Consider the following 21,606-nt stretch of genomic DNA (forward strand, 5'->3'; position numbering starts at 1 on the left):
AGCAGTGGAAACCCTGAGCTTCTGAATTCTTGTCAGCAGCCTATTCCTCATGCAAGCAAGCAGGATCTCTTTACATTATTGACACTTAGTGAAGAAGCTCTTCTGTAATGTCATTAGCTTTTACCAGAGGCTACGAGGAAATGCGAAAGGCTCAGTGGAGGACAGATTGAGGGGCCTTACACAAAGTGGAAGTGCTGCAGCTGAAGACTCCCTAGTAAACGAATACAATGAAGGGATTTCCTTGCATCATTCTTTCAGTCTTCCTCCACTCATCCTGGAAACTGATAACTCATTTAATCTCAGGACTGCTTAGTGATCCATGAGGTTAAAAAAAAAAAAATGATATTATTATCAAGCTATTTGTCCATGAACCGTGAAACAGTAATTGAATTAATGTGTGCTAGATTACATGAGACCGGATTCTAGCTTAAAAGAGGCTTATTTGGCTCATCCAGGAAAGCATACATAAATTTTAGGTATCTGAGAACTGGCTCTGTGTTGCAGAACTGGACTGGCACCAATTTGCTCTATTTTCTGCTAAAAGAGTTTCACAAGTATCCATTATTAATTGACAACACTGTAGAAAATGAGAACAGGTGTTATGGGTGGAAACTATGCCCGGGTAAACTCAAGACAAACATATGGGTATTTCTATAATAGTAGATTAGTAAGTGGAATTGGACGTGGAAATATAACTTGTCTGGCAAAACTGCTCTTCCTCAAAACTGAGATCCCTAGAACTCCCAGATGCCCTGAGACGGCGGGAAGTGGTAACGGTGAGCAACCTGCATCTACTTAAACTAAATCCTAATATCTTGGGATCTGGAGGCCATCGCTCAAGACCTAGGCCAGCATTAGAAGTCTTTAAGGCAAAAAAGCTCTTCAGAGAAAGAAACATTAAAAGGGAGGCTTCTTGTCTCCAGATATACAGTCTATCGTGTTGCCCCACCTCCCTCTTTAAGAACTGATGGGTATCAGTGATCCCTATATTTATTAATTCTGTCATTATCTGTGTAAACAAGGTGTTTCCTTTCACTGGTAAATGACAATTTTTCAAGTGGAAAAAATTGCTTTGTTACCTTTGTAGGTTTGTATGTTTGTCAATGGTGATTTCTTAGCTACTTATCCACATAGCTTAATTAGCTAGCTATCTCTGAAGTTTTATAACCTTCCTTAACCTTGACTAAGTGAAGTGACAGAATTCACAGAAGCAATAAAGTCCTCTCACTCTCCATTTCCCTCCTCAGACGGCTAATAATTTAACATAATGCTACCTTGCCGCTACTCAGCTGCTGAAAACGTAACTAAAGCCTCTCCCAAAGCAGAGGAGACTTGCCGCCCATCTATTTGGTCTTCCGTACCCTCCTCACAAATGGCATGGCAGATACCAGCTGTTTCTGTATGAGCAGTTTGTTCCTGATCAGATCGGAGGCCTAACAGTCACTGCACCGATCGCTTTGCTTTTCCTGGAACACCAGCAGCCTGATTTGTCATGGCTGTTCTGCGACATGCAAAGCAGACTCTATCCTTGATCACCCATGCAGCTACAGGGACAGGCAGCTTTCTTTTCAGCTCCACAACGTTAAAAGTCCCATCTGCTTTCTGCGGTCCAGTGGCAAAGAGGAGGAACCCGGCCTATGCGGCTGGAAGGCTGCCTCTGATCCCTCAAAGCAGCAGCTGGGAAAAGAAGAGAAAAACCACTAACAACTCAATGCCTTTAGCTTCAGAGGGCTGATGGGACCCACCTGCCTCCATGCAGCTCCAGGACCGAGGCCTAGGAGAAAAATTCCAGCAAAGACTCCACGAGGAAACAACCATGGAGTATGGTCTTGGATTTTTTGCCTGTTCCCTCAAGTAGAAGAAGCCACTCTGTCAGATACATTTTTTAACTGACTGTTAAACATAAAACCTCAAGTATATACCTTCTACTGAAGTGGTTTTTTTTTTTTTCATGAAATAATAGTGGCATGGAGGATAAGGAGTGAGGAAGCTTTACGTGTCCTTGCAACAGGCTGTGTCATGACCGAACTTTCTCTTGGCATGCCAGGACTTTACTGATGGAGTGTAAGACAAGTTTTGGAGCCTTATTTTAACCAGGATTGCTCTGGAAAGCACAGATGCTCTTCCAGTTACTACTGGGTGTGGGGTCCAGAGAAGGCCATCCTGGACCACCCACCCGGAGGCACTGGTGTTCAAAGTACCCTTGGGCTAAATTAAGGTGACATAACACCAAATGACTGATTTTAAAGTTCTATTGATGGCAGAAGCTATTCTGGCAGAAACTGATCAAACCTTGTTGTTTGTAACAGGAGCCAGGTGAACCTTGTTACAGAGGGTTGAACGGCCTGTAGCGTACCATGAAGGCAGAGGGTAAGATAGAAAGGTAGAAGCAGAGGAAAGACCTGGATCACCACCCTGGGCTCCAGCGACATCTCTGGTCTGGTTCTTGGTGTGTCTGCAGCGGTGGTGGGTGCTCACATGGCCCCTCTGAGTTTCACTATTTATGTGTTAGTCTCCAGCTCTTGCTAGTGTACTAATTACTGCTGGTCCCCACCTCCAGCTCTCGCTTCCTGTGCTGATTACTTCGAGCCTGTGTCCCCCAATCTTCTTTAGAGGAGTGTTTGTGTGGGTTTGTAATGCCTCTCCTCCCCCTGCTGCCAGAACCACTTACGCCACGATGTCCGAGGGTTATCCAAAATAAGGGAGGAGGCCCCAAAAAGTGCTGTCACCTCCACAGGACCCCCTTTTTTGACCTTGTCATCTTGTTATTGCTGTAGTACCCTTTCTCTGCCAAGTCTTTGAGACATGATGCTCTTTTAGCCTTTTGGTATCTTACACTGGGCCGCAGCAAAAAAGGAGTTTCTGTGTTTTAGAATTTCCAGTTATAAATTACTCCAGGTTTTGTGGTGAAAGGTAGAAAAAAATGCACAGAAATAAATGGGTCTTTCACATGTATTTTCAAAACACGAACTTCAGACTTAGGTCACAGCAAGATGTGAACCACCCTTATAACTAATTGCGTAGCTTATCATTCTGTTATTAGTGTGTTTGGATAATTGTGTTGCTAGAGGTTTTTTTTATGTTTGCTTTAATTAGAAGGACGACAAGGGGTATTTTTTTGTTTGTTTCTGCTGTGTGCTTTCAGGAACGGCCAAAGTCATCAGAGATCAAGTCACCACCCCAAAAACGGGCTAAAAAGGGACCCGGGCGCCCCGTCGGGCAGGAAAGGGCAGGCGGCGTCCGCGGGGCGGGCGGCAGGGAAAGGGCAACCTCAGCCCACCCACACTTCCCAGCACCGGCGGGGCGGGCTTTCCCCCGCCTCAGCAAGCGCTGCGAGCCCAGCACCGCCCCGAGGGGCGGCGTGGGGCCGGGGGGCAGGAGCAGGAGCAGGAGGAGGAGGAGGAGGAGGAGGAGGAAGGGGGCCCCTCCCGTCCAGCCGCCCCTCGACGGCAGGGGAGGGGCGGGGCTATGCAAATCACCCCCTCCCGCAGCCAATGGGCGGGCGAGGCGAGCCGCGGGGGCGGGGCGCCCCGCCGGGACTAGCGCTCGGCCCGACGGCGCGGCCGCTCCGACGGCGCGGGGAGCTCGGGGAGCGCGGCGGGCGGTGAGTGCCGGGGGGCGGGCGGGAGGGAGGGCGAGGGGAGCCTTCCTCGCTGCCTTCGGGCGGAGGGGAGGTGGGACCCCGGGCACAGGGCATGGCGAGGTCTGGGGGTGTGCTCTGGACGGTTTGGGGGAGCTGGGGTGTCCCACAGGGGGGCAAAGGGCCAAGGGATTGGTGAGCAGGTGCCGCAGTTAGCGTGCCTTGATTGCTTCCTATTAATTAGCACCCATTTCCTTGCCTGCCGTAGAGGGCACGGTTGAGGTGGCTGCGTGTGTGGCTGCGTGGTGCCAGCAGAGGAAATGACTAGCAGGGTAACGCTGGCCTGAAACGGACATTTCTGGTTCCTGTTCTGGAGGGGGTATTTTTGGAGCCGACTCCTTCTAAGCTGTCAGGGATGAAAATGGAAATATATGGGTCTTTACGATGAGAATTTGAAGGATGCTGCCTTCCTGTCAGTAGTGTTACTTGCTATTTAAATAGTTTCCTGTAGAAGTGGTGAGGCTATGAGATGACCGTAACTCTTCTCTAGTCAAATAACAGACAAAAAGTCTAACAGGCCAAGCAGACAAACGGGGTAAAGCTCTTCCGTAAGAAAGCACGCTTCAGATGCCCAACACTTCTGAAGACTTTTTTCTCACCTCGCTGACTGCGCTGTATGACCACTGCTCTGAAACCGAAATTGCATGCTAACTCATATGACAAACGCGCCCGGTGTTTTGGCTGGGGCTAAAACTAGGAGTTAACCTCTGTTGTCCTAAGAGATCCTTATCGGGAAAATAAGCATGATACAGAAGATCTCTTGACACATTAAGATGGGGATGATGTGATCTGGGCACTGCAGATAACCAGGGTGTTGTGGAGCCCCACTGCATAGTGTATTGCGGTCTTGAAGATTTTGGGTGGCGTGGGGTTTGGCTCGTGTCACCTGCATTGCATTACACACGCTATTTTTGGAGAGAGAAGTGGGAGAGAGCCTTCTGTGAGAAAAAAAGCCATGCTAATTTAGCACTTACCGTAACCTGCTCCAAAAGGAGAAATGCTTGTTGCAATAATGGAGAGAGGAGAGATCTGCTGGGAGAAAGGTTTCACCAGGACTGTTCCCTGGCATGGGCACACAGCAGGACTGGGGGTGAGAGGGAGCTGGACAGATCGTGGAAATGTAAGGCCATGGAGCGATTTTAAGACATGACCTAACCCATTCTGGGGCACTGGAGCAGTGCATATGAGCCAGACCTGCAAAAGGTTTCTGTAGCCCGTTGGTGTCCTCTGAGGAAGAGGGCTCCATGGTGTTCCTGTGGAGAACTGATCCAATTTTCAGGCAGTCTTAGCTAGTTCAATGTAAATCTCATGTGTGAATCAAACGGATGACTTTTGTTGACATCGTTTCCTTTGTTGACATCGGAAACACAAATAATGATTTCTTTTCATAAACTCCTTTTATACATTAGAGTGCAGAGTCTCTCTCCCTTGTATTCTGCAAGGAACAAGCTTACATCCTTCTCCTCTTCCTCCGGAGCTAGATTTTCTAAACCTTTTGGAGTCACTATCCTGTATTCTGTAGTTTTCCTAGTCTGGTAACGAGTGCTGGATGTGGTATTCCAACTGAGGCCTTATCTATGCTAAGCAGGGTTAAATGAGTGCTTCCCATGCCATCTCTCACATAAGCGATGTATTTTTTTATTTTTTTTTTTACGAAGGCATTATATCGTGAACTTGCTTCTTAGCTTGCAATCTGCTATGACGCCACTGATGCTTTCCTGCTACCAACATGGGTATTCCCTGCTTTGTATCAATGCAAATGATTACTTCTAAATGTGCTACACCTTGAATTTCCTTTTAGTTATGGTAGTGCTTCTCTTACTTGACATGATGATCTTAAGTCCCAGTTATGTCTCCTTCCCTCCACCACCAAACACTTGCTTCCACTTTCTCCCAGCTCACAGAATCGTAGATTGGTTGGGCTGGAAGGGACCTTGAGGACCACCCAGTTCCACCCTCTGCCATGGGCAGGGATGCAACCCACTAGATCAGGTTGCTCAAAGCCCCATCCAGCCTGGCCTTGGTTCAGGGTCATCTGGAGACTGTAAAGGCTCACGTTAAGTTCTATTATCCAAACTGCTAATTGAGAATATGGATAACCTGCTAGCCTGACAGAAAGCCATCATAGTGTTGGCATATTCAAAACCAGTTATGACAGAAGATATATGCTGTATCAAATATGAAGGTGCTTGTCCAGATGTTCAGATACACCCTCTGTTATCTTCTATCTGGCCCATCAATTTCTTTGACTCCTCAGTCATCCATGTAGTGTGGGGATGACAGAACACGGTGCAGAAATTACTGAGGCAACGTCAATTTAATCCAATAAACCCAACTCAGCACCAAATGCTGGATCACCACTGCTACATGGTTTTGTGGAAGGGCCACTTCTGGTGATGTGTGCACCTGGGGCTGCCCCCCAGGCCGTGTCCCCCTCCATGAACTGTCCCTGGCCAGCAGGAGCATTGCTGAGGGGCAGCTGTGCTGCTCCTGCCCCCTCTGGGACCCCCCCGTGGCACAGGGGGGCTCCACGTGAAGCCAGCAGCGCAGTTCAGCTTCTTCATCTGTTTTGATAGCTTTTGCTGATTGTGTCAAGTGGCTCGCTATCTCATCTAGCCTACCACATGCAGTGTGGTGTGCTTCTCCTCTAGACCGTATTTCTGCAGTTTATCACGGAGGGGTGGTGTCACGTTTCTTGACTTTGTAAGGCTTATCATGTGCTCTCGCTCTATCTGCTAAGCCAGTTAACCCAACAGAGAAGCAAGTCTAACTGATGTGGTTTAAGATGGTTCTGGACAAATACATGTTGACAAAAGCCGAGAAAGTAGAGACTGCTTCCACTTTTTCTGCTCGATCTTTCATTTGTGCCATATTTGTGTTAGTGACAAACCACTTATTTTTGAATACAAGATTAAAGCCTGCTTGAGCTTTGGGTATGCCCAGTCAGGGATCGATCACCCAAGAACTGCTGGCAATACATGGCTAATTACATCCGTATCTCATCTCAGTGGCACTGCTACTTTGAGCAGGCCTGTGAACACCCGTGGGCTGCTACGGAGTGTGGAGTAATTGCTGTAATGCCTGCCAGCGCCCAGCGTGTCCTGGGGCTAAGGCTCTGCGTGTGTACCCGTGTCTGTGAGGGACACTTCTGGACCGAACCTCTATTGCTCCAGTTACGGTTGGGTACATTTAGCAGTAGGACGCAGAACTGAGCCTCATGTACAGGCCCACGTGAACTAATACCAATAAAGCACCCTATGCTTAACTGTAAAGGGATTTTTTTTAGAGAAGAATACTTGATCCCAGATTGTAACACTGTACTGTAAGTGGTAAACATATGCGTATTCAAAAAAATAATAATGTTGTTGTGCTAATTTAAAAATGCCTGTAGAACATTTTGCCTCTGACTGATGATCACATGCAACCTCATACATCTACGCAGATGCCAACATAATGCCTTAATGGCCTCTAAATGCCGTTTGGTAGTAGCAAGAGGGCAGTTACATAACCGTGGTCGGTACCTGTCTGTTCGCTGAGCCAACCTGTGTCAGAGCTGAGGTGACTCGTCAGAGCCCCAGCCCACTCACAGCGCCGCCGTGACAGCGCCGCCGTGACAGCACCGCGCCCGGTGTCCTCGCGCCGTGACTCACCTGGCGCTGAGCTGCAGTAATCGCCAAGAAACGCATGGATGGCTGGCTCACAGCTTACGTCGGTGGCACGTTTCTGTGTTACTATTTGCAAGGCCTGAGGTGGTACAGTTCAAGCTCCCCCATCTCTGTCCAGGTCCATTTTGACTGAAGACTTCAGCTTTGCCTGTCTCGGGAGGAAAGGACATGCTGCAGTAGTTAACCTGCAATACACTGTGTGAGAAGTATTTGAAGGAGAGTAGTAATGTTTTTTTTTATTTTATTTTTATTTTTCTCCTCCTGTGATAAAATGCATTCCCATGACGTGTATCTGCTCTTTTTAATGGCACTCCGTTTTCAGAAAGCTGGGCACATTCAGGTCCATCAGAGTCAGCTCACAGGACTCCAAGTTTCCAGCAATTTATCAGCTTTTCAAAACCTGAAGTTGTGGTTTCTAGCTTCCTTAGGAAAAAGAAGTGGCTAAATTTGGGGTGCACATTAGAATTCCCTATCCTTACTCCATTTGTATGTAGAAGCATGATGATTGTTAGAGGGAGCTAGCAATTTTGGTTTTCAAACGAGGCATGTGAAGACTAGCCATTTTTTAATGGGCCATGTAGTGAAGATCAAGACACTTTTTTGTCTATAGCCCTGGTACAGGTCTGCAGAGACAAAAATAAATCTAGTTATAATTGCTCAGCAGTGGCACTTGCCAGAAACGTGTCCAGAGAAGCTACTGAGAATCCATCTTATGTCTGTCCAGGATGGAAAATTTGTCAGTGGTGATCCACAGCTCCCCAGTGAAAATGTAGACAGCCCAATAGATAGTAGCAGCCGACATGTATACAACAGACCGTCCTCTCTAGTGCAAGAATAACATTTATTTAGCATGTAAACTGTGTAGTAACTAGGCAAAACTTCATTTTTTTTTTGCCAGTCTCTTCATAAATATCTGAAAAATTATATCCATATTATGTGTGCATTTAATGTATGCCAGCTGCTTCTCCTACTTTTGTTGCTGGTGTCTGGAAAACCTGATAACCAGTCTATGGAAAATAACAAGATAGTTAATATTGCTGAATATGTCTGGGAAATATGGGATGCATGCTTGATCCTTGAATTTGTAATATGCTCTGGTGCAAAAATTGAGAGTTACTTTACATTGAAGAGATTGAATACTGTTGAAGAAACCTGGCTAAGTCAAAGAACCTCTAAAGCTATCAGTCAAGCTACTATTGCCTCATTACTTTGAGTTAGAGGCAACAAACTATTTGAATGCTATTTTTTTATTCCCCTAAGCCTTTCTAACTAGCCTTTATGGTATGAAAGGAAACAAGGGAGACATGGAGCTTCAGACACTGCATGGTCTGCAGAAGATGGAGCTCTGCCTGTTTCTTTGAACGTACCAGCTTGTAAGAAATAACTAGCTCTGGTGCAAACTGAGAAGTTGACGGTTCATGCAGGCTTTTGGAAAAAACCTGCCCTGAGACATTAGCAATTGCATACACTTCTCGACAGTGTGACTGAAAGTGTGAGGGGATATCCTGCTGTAAACAGACTTTGACTACGCAATGAAGTGGTTGTGTCCAATATTCTTCGGATACAGTTGTGACTTCTTGCTGGATCTCTGTAGCTCTATAACTGGTGTTCTGTGTTAACTGATGTATTTGCAATCCTGAATGCATTTTGTGTGCTTTTAGACGTTGCAAAATACGATAAAATCCAGAGAAAATGATAACTTCCTTTCAGTGAGGCTACAAAAAGATTTTGACATGCTGATCTCTATCATAGTCGTCAATGTCAGAGCAGACTATACAGATGTGGTCTTAAAACAGCTCCAGAGGACAGTGTCCTAATCACAATATTACAATTTTTTTGGTGTTCCCTCAAGTTTTTATAGATGAGAAGCAAGAAGAATAGAAGAGATTTGACAAATTCAAGCCTGCTCTTTTACCAGTGGTGGAGGTGATTGAGGGGGTGGGGAATTTGGTCTGGAAGGATGATTAGCATTCTGCTCTGAGTCAATTAGAAGCTCTTTGGTAAAGAGGAAATCCTATTGTAAACAATAGTTCATCTTCCAAGTTAATATCTTCTAATCTATTATAGGAAAACAAATACCAGGCAAAAAGGTTGAATCTGCTCTAAAAGAGAAAGATACTAGAAAACGATTAAATCTGAGACTGCAGCTCTTAAGAGAAAAGCTTCATCTGCATTTAACGCTTGTTGCTATAAATGACTCAGATTTCTGCGTAGCAGCAGTGTATTATTTGCCTTGTAATTGAGTATGTTTGACTCCACCAATTTCCATCAATACTGCATAGTCCACAAACAGTATGTATGGGAAGTCACTGGAATGTGCTGATACACAGCTGGCTATGAAGTAATTCTGCCTAGAAGCAGATTATTTCCTAATTGTTCACCACTTGTTTCTTGGGTCACGTCTGTCATGTGTCATGCAAGCAATAGCCTGTGTTATTCAGAGGCAGGACACCAGACCAGGTGAACCACGTGGGTTTATAGGGGAGCACATGGTGACTTTTACCTTCCAAGGGAGAGAAGAACTGCAAATAGAAATAGTTCTTAAATGACTTGTTTTGAAGTATCTGTTCTTCCTCAAAAAGGCCACTTCAACTGAAGTAAAACCTTCATCTTGTAAGGTCCTACTCAAGGATGAAAAGATTACTGACTAGACTTTTGTTGACCCACAAACTGCTAGTAACTAGTTGCTGCCTTTTATGAATGCTGTAGAAAGAAAAAACCCACATTGGCTTCCTTCCCAGCTGCTCGTGATTCAAATATGGATGCTGTGCTGAACCTGCTGGTTTATTTCACGGTTCATCTGCAAACTCAGTGGTGCAGATACACAAATGTTAAAGCTGAGCCAAATATAGGTGTGCAACTCATTTGCTTTTAGAGAAATAACTTTCCATTCTTTCTTTAGTTATTTCTACTTAGATAACAGGATGCAGAACATTAGCACAGTAGTGGAAATACGTGCTTGTAGTGCTATGCATAACACGCTCTTACAGCTAATTTCTGTTACTGCAAATAGCTTGTTTTGTCAGGCATGTTGTGCTACAGCAGCTAAGGACTCCTCTTTGTCTGTACCTGGGGCTAGTGGAATGGGGCTTGTTGCAGTTTTTGACTTTCAGAGTGGGTTTCCTTTTCTGTCTGAAATCTCGTGTCCTGCTGTCTGACTTTAATAGGATAGCTTGCATCTTTCTCGTGCATCATGGGAAAGCTAGTCATAGTGGTGATTCATACCAAGAAGCAGCACGCTAACGTGAAGATACGAATACTGAACATAGCCCCAGGTGACTGTACTTGGTGGGTACCTGGCTTTGAAGTTGTAACCTTCTCAGTTTGTTCTCTCTTTTTTTTTTTTTTTTCCCAAGCTCCCTTGAGCTTTCTGTTTTCCAAGCTGAACAGCCCCAGCTCTCTTGGCCTCTCCTCACATGGCACCTCTGACCGTCTTGGCAGCCTCCTTGGGACTCACTCCGTTGTGCCCAAATCTCTTATGCTGGGGAGGCCCAGCGTGGACACAGCACTCCAGATACAGGTGTCAGGTGGGGGGGACCACTTCCCTTGACCACTTCTGCCACTCCGGCCCAGCATGCTGTTGGCCTCCTTTGCCACAAGGGCGCATCACTGACCCATGTTCAACTGGATGGCCACCAGGACCCAAGGCCCTTCGTTGCACAGCAACTCTCTAGGCAGGGGGCTCAGCTTCTACTGCTGCATAGCGCCCTGTATTACGGGAGAGAGAGCTGAGCCTATCACTAACAAATAGCAGTGTACTAAGTATTAATATATGGCTGTTTTAGTTACAACAGTGATATTAACATGTAAGTAAATGTAATTAAACTTTACTGAGTAACAGCGGCATCTGATAAAGGAGGTCAGCATTTCTAAATGCTGATGGGTTAAGCTGCAGCTTTTCAGATGGCTGGTTCCCCCTGCTTTCCTATTGTTTTCTGTTCGTTTCAGCAATTTCATGTCAGTTCTGTCACTGACTCTATCAAAGGAATGTTTGGAAGTTATTGGCCTCTCTCGGGAAGAGCTGGTTCCCCTTTTTTTGAAATGGGAACTTGAAATTGGGAAAGACTTCCGTGGTGCCATTGTATTCGAGCTGGCTCTTTTCCTTATGAAAATCTCTTAAAATTTTTCCAAATTGAGTCCCTCAAAACAGCAGTTTGCAAATGCCCCACATGAGTTTACTGTTGTCAGAAGGCTGAAGCCTAAATATTTTCTTGCCTCTTACAGATCTCTTTGGCCAAATATTGCAAATGCTAACCTAAAGAGTAATTGGGCATAATGGCATACACTGATTACGTCTTCTCTTACATTTGTGGAGTTTGTGGCCTAGTGTGATGTCAAAATGCATATAGTCATCCTCTTCCTGTTCTCCACCTGTCCAGGCACTGTATGTAGATAAAAGCATCCTGAAAATGTGAAGGCTAAGTGGGAGGCAGGCTAGGTGATGGACTTTAGAAACAGAGAAAAAGGGACAGGACTCATGGAGAATGAAAGAAGACATCAAAAAGTCCCCGACTGTGTATAGAACTCTGAAGTGAGGCTTGAAGAGGGGGCATCCATTTATTAGGACAGAAGTGTGGTCACTTTATCAGTAGAGTCATTACCCTGGCTGGTACAGGTCCTCCGTGCAGAGTTAAAGGATCGTAATATTGACCACCAGTAACGTATGTTTTGGTATGTAGTTTCAAAAATAACATAGGCTTTTAGTGCTAAGCACTGAGAAACTGGGAAAACCCAGGCTAAAGATTGTTTGTGAAACTTTAATTTGATCCCTCTGTTCATATTTAGAATTGGATTCTACCAGATCATAGAGATCGTGGGTGGTGCTGCATGTATCTTTGGAGATGAACTTCTCACAAGTGGCCTAGATCCATGCGTTCGTTCGCTGATGTCCAGCTGGTTACATCAGGAGCTCACTCGGCGAAGTGCCTGAGACTTTGCAGCAGTGACTGAAGTCAGAAGGAGCTGACTTCTGAATTTACAAGGTACGGAGAACTGTGCTTCAAGTGTCTTAAGTTGGCATCATAACTCATCAAGTGTGATGGTGTTGTCCTTGATCACTCTGTGCTGAAATCTGTGTCTGCAGATTGGGCTGTTAGGACTGCCTTCCCCAGAGGACTCCAAGGAGTTTATGGAGCGTTCCAGGGATATCACAGGAGAAAACACTGAGGAAATGAAAAGTAGTAACACAGTAAATGAGATATCTAACCGTGAACTGAATGATACTAAATTTTATGTTGTACAACTTTTTTTTTCAGCACATATAGATTGTAAGCAGAGACTTGGTGGAAGTGATGGGATGCACGACAGTGTTTAATTGCATGATCCTCCTGTGCGTAGGAGACATTACTGTGCAATCTGAGTCTACATTTGACAGCTCCTTACTCTTATTTTAATGTTTGACTTTTTATTCTTCCATGTTATATAAAAAAAGGCAAATTTTTTACAGAGATGTTGTAGAATTAGTATACACATGAACTTATTACAACATTGGTAATATACAGCGTGAAAATTACTATGTTTCTGCTTCTCCCTTTCTTCCTACATTATTTTATCTAATACTTTATATTAGTTGTGGGTGAGAAAGACAAACTACAAGATGCACTTTTGAGGGTAGGGGAAGGAAGGGTAGACCTTTTCCTATAAAGTTATGAGCTTATTATGCAAGAGTTCTTACTCAGTGTGGTTTTGTGTTTAAATGTAAACTTTCCCCAGTCTTGGCCTAGAACTCTTGCTTCAGTTTTGAGTAGAAAAAAAAGTTATTATATTGTACCAAATTCCTGATGTAAGTGTATGCATACTTGAGAGCATCTCTGAATTAAAATTGTTGGAAGTCAGGGGTGCCTGAAGTGTGGAAGAATGCAATATAGTACCTTGTAGATTTAACCATTCTTAGGGTATTTTTCCAGAGAAGTGCACCGCCTTTGTTAAGCACATAAAATAATTTGTAATTATTGTTGAGCCAGTTGTCATAGTGCTCTCTGTGCAGTTTTCTTTAGGAAGTTTCATCAAATTTCTTTGAAATTCAGTTTTCCTCAAGTTCAAGAAATGGTAAGCACAGAGGTAACATAAGCCTGCACACACATGATTTAGATTACACCGATGGCATCTTGCTTCTGTGGATGATCATTTTAAGGTTTGATCATAAAAACTATTGTTTGCTGTTTCCAGATGAAGATGTTAAACATAAAAGAATAAACTGCTGAACACAACGCATGTTCAAGGATCAGACTAAAACAGGGAGGATCGTAAACGCTAGGGAAGCCAGTGAGAGTCAGGAATGCAGTCAGACTAGCAACGTGGCTCGTTTTCAGAACCACATCTACATTTCAGGTGAAAAATATCTCAGAAATGGTTAGTGATTAGAAGAGATCTAAATAATCCTGAGGCTGTGAGATGTTTCTTTATTTGTTCCCTTTCCATCATATGAATATGTTCCGCTAGAATATGGTCCGCTAACAAATTTCCAAACATGAAGGGTAGATATTCTTGTTGCAGTGCCTGTAGGTAAACTTGGCCATACAATTTTAAAGTCAAGTAAACCAGACTTTAAAGCTGCCCGACACAATTTTGTTTTCGTTTTAGGTGGGGATTTTTCACCTTGGTCTTGTGGCATGAGGTGTAATTCTTGATTTTATTATTGCTAAGGGAGGAGGTGGAAAACCTTTCACTGAAACCTTACAGCTTTCTGTGTATGATTGAGTTGCATCTATGTAATTTATGCTTTAAATTCAAACAATTCTTACATGCGTGGATTCCTGAATGAAAGCTCATTTCTCAGGATATCGGTGGACTTTCTTGGTTTATATTGCTTGGAAAAGAATTGATTTAAGTTGAAACTCCTTCTTTGCACCAGTGTAAATATGATGCTAATCAGGACGCTTCTCAAGACCAGTACATACCCCCACTGAACATGAGCCAAAGAGGTTGTGTCTGTGATGAAATCTTTTCTCAGTCTCCTCCCCAACATCTTTAACACATCTAACAATCCCATGAAATAGGTTATAAACTTGCAATCTTAATTCACACTGGATTTAGGCCTATTGTCCTGAGTACGTTCACATGGGACTTCCCTTAACCTGGGAATAACTGATGATCCTAAGAAGGGATGTGTTCACAGCTGATAACATGCTTGTGAAGGTACTTTAATTCCTGAGGAAATTAAAAAAAAAAAAAAAAAAGAAAAAAGATTCTTGTACATAACAGAGATCTGGAAATGTTATGCTTGGTGTTACTTTTTAATTTGGTTCTCTTTCCTATTCATTTAAATGATGTCATAGGTTGTACAGCTTTTGTGATGGGAAATTTTCAGCTTCCTGCTTGCTGTAGTGCTTAGTAAAGGGTTCTTGCTGAAGCTTTCAGATCTTACTTTCTGCAAAGGTTTTAGGTCTAAAGTTTCAGGTAAACAACATACCTAAAGGAGATTTATGTCTTGTTACTCACCTGGTCTGTACAGAGTACTAATTCTGTAGTTGTCTTAGTGAAGTTGCAGTTAAGTCTGAGACAAAAATGGAAAACAGATCCTGATGTGTACCATGTTCCTTTATTCTTTCTGTAAGATGTTTCCATCATACAAAAACGAACGGTTTCTGTTTCTGAGAGGCTTCTGCTCTCCTTCCAGGAAAGGCAAACTTAGAATGATAGAGGACCTGTGATTATTTGGGGTAGTTGATGCAATGAAGGGTCAAGATCTAGAGGAGATTTCTCTAGCGAGCAAAGGATAGGGGAAGCATTCAGTTGTTGGTGCTTCTACACCATCTGGTAGCTGAAGGCTTTCCTATCATTTACTTGAGTTAGTTGTTTTTTTTTTTTCTTTTTTTCTCCAGGTGAAAGACTGCTGTTTTGAGGGCCTAGGAGCTATCTTACTATTCTTTTGGATTTGTCTTCAGATCTGCACTTTTTTAGTTTCTAAGCAGAGTACTCTAGCACCAAAGTTTTGGGTTTGAGATCCATCAACTCCTAAAATGCTGTGAGCAAATTTAAATCTGATATTTTGGGTTATCTATAATGTATGATTAGTTATGAACTTGCAAACCAATATTTTTATTTACTATAAAATTGTTTCCTACTTTTCCTGTTTTCCAGGCAGGATGAAAGACCGGCTAAACGAGCTGCGTGAATTTGCCAGGTTACACAACCCCGAGTTTTCTGATAGTGAGGAGGATGAAAATTCACCCCGCGACATTCTCTTTTATGAGACTGATTATGCCTTGGAAACTCTTCATAAGGATATACAGACCATCCGGACAGAAAATGACCTCCTAAAAGAGGATGTCAAGCGGCTCAAAAAGCAAAACAGCCGCTTCCTTACTTCCATGCGGCGTCTCAGTAGCATCAAACGAGATACTAATGGTATTGCCAGAGACATCAAGGCCCGTGGAGAAAGCATCCACAGGAAACTCCAAATAATGAGAGATTTCAGCGAAGATGCAATAACAAAATATGGGATTATGTCTGTCATTGCCAGGGTAGCAAAGAACCACTATGTGGACCTCATGCACGCCTTTCAGGAAGCTATGTTTGAATACAACGCAACAGAGATGAACCAACGGGAGAACTGCAAGATTCGAATTCAGCGGCAGCTAGAGATCATGGGCAAAGACGTTTCTGGCAACCAGATTGAGGAGATGATTGAGCAAGGCAAGTGGGATGTCTTCTCTGAGAACCTCTTGTCTGATGTTAAGGGGGCTCGCTCAGCCTTGAATGAGATAGAGACACGTCATAAGGAGCTGGTGAAGTTAGAAAGTCGCATTAAGGAGGTTCACGAGCTCTTTCTGCAGGTGGCCCTGCTGGTAGAAGAACAGGCAGACACCTTTGACGTCATTGAGATAAATATGCAAAATGTTGAGGACTATGTAGGAGATGCCAAAGAACAAGTAAAAAAAGCTTTAGAATACAGAAGAAAACACCCTCTACGAACAATCCTCTGCTGCTGCATATCGTGTTGCCGAAGGTGACTATCCTACTGAAGCTATCACGGACCAACCTGAATGTCTTCAAAATCAGATATTCTTTACAATGATTTTTCTTTAATGACAACCCGTAGAAGCACGGGGGCTATTGTGCAGTTGTTTTGTTTTGTTTTGTAACTTGTTCCTAAATGTGCTTAAAGGTAGTTCTATTTATGGGCTACTAGAAATGTCGGTAAAGCTATTTTTAATTATTTTTAATTGAAATGCATTCTCTTGCTGTAACTAGAGGTGCAACTATTTAGAAGATCTCAGTGCAATGATACTTGTTTCAGGCAAGAAAGAGGAATGAAGGATGGGCTAATAACTTAGCCTGGGGAAGATGAGAAATTTGAAGAAGCAACCTTATTATTCAAAGTGGTCTGCAGGCAGTGCATACTTAATGCCTGTGGTGACAGAATACACCACAGAATCAGGAGGTTTGAATTTTAACTAGTTTGGAGCCTGCTTGTTGCAAATACTTGAACAGATTTGTGCTCTGCTCATGTGACAAAATACTGAGCGTGTTAGGAGCAGGACACAGAACTCGTTTCTGTCCCTGGAAGTGTTCAAGGCCAGGCTGGATAGGGCTTTGAGCAACCTGGCCTAGTGGGAGATGTCCCTGCCCATGGCAGGGGGTTGGAATTAGATGGTCTTTAAGGTCCCTCCCAACCCAAACCATTCTGTGATTTCCCTCTGTTACTGGGCTTAACAGAAGAAGGCTGCACCTTAAAACGTAATAGGTGTATTTTGCTCAGTTTGTGTGCAAATGATTGCTTTTGTCCATTTTGAGCACCCACACTGTAACACTGATGCATCTCACTGACTCTTATGAATTAAGCTACTGATAAACTAAATTTCAAACCTTCTGTGCTCTTAGTCTTTAAATACATTTTTCTGCCAATTAACAGGTCAGTCAGTAGAAGAGATACATGTGGTGGCCCTCTTTAAATGCACCCACAAGGAAACAACAGCTGGGGTTAGAGAAAGCGTCTAAGGAGTCTCCTGTGCTTGCACGTACACACAAGCAGTTTTAGTGGAAGGATTATCCTGTCAATAGACTTTTAATAAGCATTGATTTTAATATGGACATTTTGTATATATTTTATATAACATGAAGTATTAAATTTATTAACATCCACTTTGACTGTTATACAAAAACTAAGGCTCTTCTCCCGTTACTAGAAATCTCCACCTGGGAAAGAAAATAGAATTTGGGTGTATTCTTCAGTGTATTCAAAGGAAACAACATTTTAATGTCATTTCAGTACTCTTTTCAAGCTTAAAAATAATCTCTCCTTTTGTGTAAGGAGAGTCTGCCTGCAGTTGGTTTGGCATACGAGGAGGGAATAGAAAATTTGCCGCCCTGGAAACCACTGAGCATTGTCAGTGAAGTATGTATTCATAAGGTCTGGGGAGCGATTATAGCTCCTACTTCTGGAAGTTTTCCAACTATGATATTTCTAAGTGGCTTCCTGATACACTGTGATTTATTGCTATCCTTTGAATTAATGCAGGACATTTTTTCAGAAGTTAGTGACTTTTTTTTTTTTACTCTGATCGTATTTATACCTATTTTAACAAACGTATTTAAACATTTCAAGTATTTTGTATTTGGGATTTTTACTTGGAAGATGTGCATAGCCACCTTCCCGCACCAATCACAACAAAACTTCTTCCTTCTGATCTTTTGCACACTAATTTTATATGTGAAAAAAAAACAACACCCAAACATTTCGTACTATTTATATTGATATAAAAAAAAAGCAAAACAGCAAAATAAATTCAGCTTCCAAGTTTTCATATCCTAGTGGGAAGTGCTTCTTTCCCAGATAGGCTTTTTCACACAAATACAAGATAAATAGGTAGCAGTTTTCGGAAACTGAATGTATCTTTAGCTGAAGCACCTGTCTGTGGTAACATGGAAGCGTGAGGAACACTTGTCTTCTAAACTAGAAGATATTTTGATATTCAATGATGTCCTGATGATATCAGTATTACACTTGCCTGAGAACCTCTCAGAGAACCCAACATTCAAACTTGGAAGTGGGAGAAAGGAGGGTTGAAGTTGAGCTGGCACCATTATTACTGCTTTGGTGCTAGTAAGAAGACAAAAGTCATTTACTCTGTACGTACTGCCATTCAAGTCAGTGGCAGTGTATTAGTGTTAGTAGAGTGTATGTGTATTAGCAGAGAAATACGAAACCTCCCATGGTCAGAATGTCGATATAAATCCGTGAGAAATGAGATATGTATTTCATTTTGTCTGCATATTCTTAGCACTTACCAATGCTTTTGATAAAAATGTGTACCCCGTTTTTTGTTTTCTTTTTTGCACGTGTGTCTGCAAAGGCAATAAAATATTTAATAATAAAAATTGAAAATGCAGTTTGTGCATTGAATCAGCGGTTCTAAATAGTTTCTTACGTTGTCAAAGTTCACTTTAAAAGCTACCGGACTAAACTCTTAAGTTGGTGAAAGGAGATCGTTGCCTAAAAGAATGTCCTCTGAATATTCGTTGCCACAGTAATATGTTGCGTATTGAGTCTTGAGACTTGTAATATTTTTTTCTATAAAAAACCATGATAAATGAGTTTTATACATTCTAAGGTGATTCTCTACTGCAAGAAAAAAAAAATATTCTGGCAGAGCTCTTGACGGTTTCATTATTAGAAATGCAAAGTTGCTTTTCAAATCTTTAGTCTGATTTGAGGCACAGGGAAAGAGAGTGAAAGTATGAGGAAAAAGGTAATGAGAGACCTTGACGTGACTTCAGGCTATTGCTGTGGGGAAGAAACAGAGAATCACTGAAGTACTAGCTTGGAACCCATAAAACTATTTTTCAGTTGCATTGTGAGTTACAGGCACTTAAGAAGCTACTTCCAGTAACTAAAGAAATTACTCTCTTCCTTTCAAACATGTGTTCACTGCTTAATACTATGGGGGTTTTTCTATCGTTGTGTAAGAACGCAAATTTTACCAGTCTGTGAAACTTGCCCAGTCACAGTTAAACAGACTTGTGAAAAAAAACTCGCAGATTACACAACAGTTGCAAAGAATAATGCCACACAGGATGAGTGGAAGAAGATGATAAAAGTAGCCTGATGCTATGCTAACGTGCTACTAAAAGAAGCCCCGGAATGGACAACTTCATGCTTGCTAAGGAAAGCTGTCTTCTCATTCTCATCTCCACAACTCCTGTGGAGATGCAAGTGTATTCTATGGATATTTTTTTTCCTTCCCAAGATGTGGCAAACCCTATAGCTGGGTTCAATGGGGATACAGTTAAAAGGTGAGATGGGCTCCTTTAGTTTTTCAGGTTGCTGGTATTTTGTTTTTGTTTCCTACTTAAACCAGCAGAAGCTTCATGAAAAAAGAAGTTAACGTGAATCTCATATCTTTCTGAGGAGAAAGGAGAACTGACAGCCAGGTTCCCCTTGATCTTCCTTAAAATGTAAGAGAGAATTGCATAAATAGAAAAAATACCCGATTACAAAGTATAATCTATGGTATACAACACTGAACTTCCTTTGTATGTGTATGAGTGTCCATTTCATCTCATGGGATTTTTTATCTTTTTTTTTTTCTTTTTCTTTTGAAATGGCTTATTTTTAGACAAATGGAAGTGGAACCCTTGTTACCTCAATGGGAGGGTCTGTGGACATACCTGCATACTTGAGTAGGCATCTCTCTGGCGTGTGTCTTGGGAGAAACTTCTGGAAATAAAGGTATAGCTCTTAGTTTAAGATACAGGTGTCTTTCTTTAGAGGAGAAAACCTGGGGCTGAACTGAGTAGCTAAGCCAAACTGCTGTTTTTGTAATCTAAGGAGGCCAAACTACATCAAGAAGTTATGAAAGCACGCCCTCAGTTGTATTTTACAATTTCCTGAAAACAAAATAGGTTCTCTAGATTTTGAATCATTGTAGATACTTGGAATTGATTTGAAAAAGGAAAGAGCTACATACGGTTGTGTTTGTATCTCTATGAAAATATCACACATACGATGAAAGCAGGAAACGGTGTCTTTTGGTAGATATTGTATGCGGTGATTACGGTTAATCTATTTAAGAAGTAACGTGATTTTCACACAAAGCCACTGTATTTATTTCTCTAATATGTAAGAAGATGGTAACAGATGTATTATATTCCATGCTTCTATCATATTATATACTGTTTTCCTGTTTTCCTAATAGCTGAGTTGAAGCCAGTAACAGCCAGCGGATACTGTTCTGCTGTCATACCCTACACTACAGTGCATACGTTACGAGGGTGTTGGTTTTTTTTGCCACTTGGTCAATACTGTGGCAGGACCTGAATGACGGGAGCACCCTACCAATGTTTGTCCAATGACTTCTTCCTGCAAATTCCTAATGATCTGGAACCTACAACCTCCTTGGATAACACATTTTAGATCACGTTTTTTGTTGTTGTTAGAAAGCTTTTCTTAACTCTGACTGAAGTCTCTCTTAAGTGAAACAGGATACACTCTGGTCTATCTTTCTCTTAGTAGAAACTTTCCTTCACCAACACAGTCCTCCACGTTTTACACAGTTAGCTCAAAGATGCCATGGCCTTGACAGGAGGCTAAGAAATGACCTTGGCCTGGTCCAGAAGTTACTCTTTTCAATGCAGCTGCTTTCTGAAGAGCATCTGATCTCCAAGGCAGAAATCTGTTCTGGCAGAGGATGTTTCTTGGTGTGCATTAGCATAACTGGTCATCAAAACGTGGCCTGACACATCACTTTAAAAGAATCAAGTTCCTTTTCCTGTTAACCAAGAAAGAGGAGCACTCACAAAGCCTTCATAGGAAAAAAAATAATATTTTACTTTGCCCCTCAGAAATAATTTAAAACAAAAGCAGAGAATGAGATAACCTAACTGGTGACATTTGCTGAATGTGTTTCCTGAAATGCACAACCATACTGAATGCAGAACAACACTATGGTATGATGCCCATTTCAAGCAAATAATACAGCATGGTAAATGCCAGTCAAGGAGTTGTTCCTTCATTGATGAATAAAATTAATTGTGAATAAAATTAAGGAAAAGGGGTATGTGTTTCACATTTGTTCTTCGTGTATGTAAAATGTTAACCATCTACTTTTTGTTTTAACCTGTGTTTAATCCATTTTATGTATTAAACTACTTTTATTGTTACTTTATGATTGAACAAGCGACTTTATTTTTGTTCACAAGTGTACCTGCTTCACTGGTGGTCTCTGAACACCACCAGCTGAAGCCGCTGGGCACCACCTGTGTTCTGCAAATTCAGGGCCCAGACCCCCTAAAGAGGCCGCCTACAAGTGGGTGCAAAACTACCACGGAAGATAGAGATACGTGGTCACGTTTGGCTCA

General features: G+C 42.5%; 1 protein-coding gene across 6 annotated transcripts; it reads left to right on the top strand.

Annotated features, from left to right (window-relative positions):
• The first annotated feature begins 1,974 nt into the window (after positions 1–1,974).
• Positions 1,975–21,383, top strand: STX11 (syntaxin 11). 6 transcript variants are annotated; one of them, XM_080586220.1, is made up of 3 exons: positions 1,975–2,466; positions 12,091–12,287; positions 15,388–21,383. In XM_080586220.1, exon 3 carries the CDS (start codon positions 15,393–15,395, stop codon positions 16,257–16,259), a length of 867 nt encoding a protein of 288 aa, XP_080442346.1. In that variant the 5' UTR covers positions 1,975–2,466; positions 12,091–12,287; positions 15,388–15,392; the 3' UTR covers positions 16,260–21,383. The 6 variants fall into 6 exon arrangements, with proteins under 6 accessions (XP_080442346.1, XP_080442349.1, XP_080442344.1 ...); XM_080586218.1 differs by lacking the exon at positions 1,975–2,466 and adding an exon at positions 2,682–3,604; XM_080586221.1 differs by lacking the exon at positions 1,975–2,466 and adding an exon at positions 10,221–10,832.
• Positions 21,384–21,606: the final 223 nt, after the last annotated feature.

Source organism: Anser brachyrhynchus, assembly GCF_964034855.1.
Source record: "Anser brachyrhynchus genome assembly, chromosome: 3".
Taxonomy (NCBI): Eukaryota; Metazoa; Chordata; class Aves; order Anseriformes; family Anatidae; genus Anser; species Anser brachyrhynchus.

What these genes read in the sequence shown, in the direction of transcription:
- STX11 (XM_080586220.1), top strand. Translation starts at nt 15,393, where the DNA reads ATGAAAGACCGGCTAAACGAGCTGCGTGAATTTGCCAGGTTACACAAC.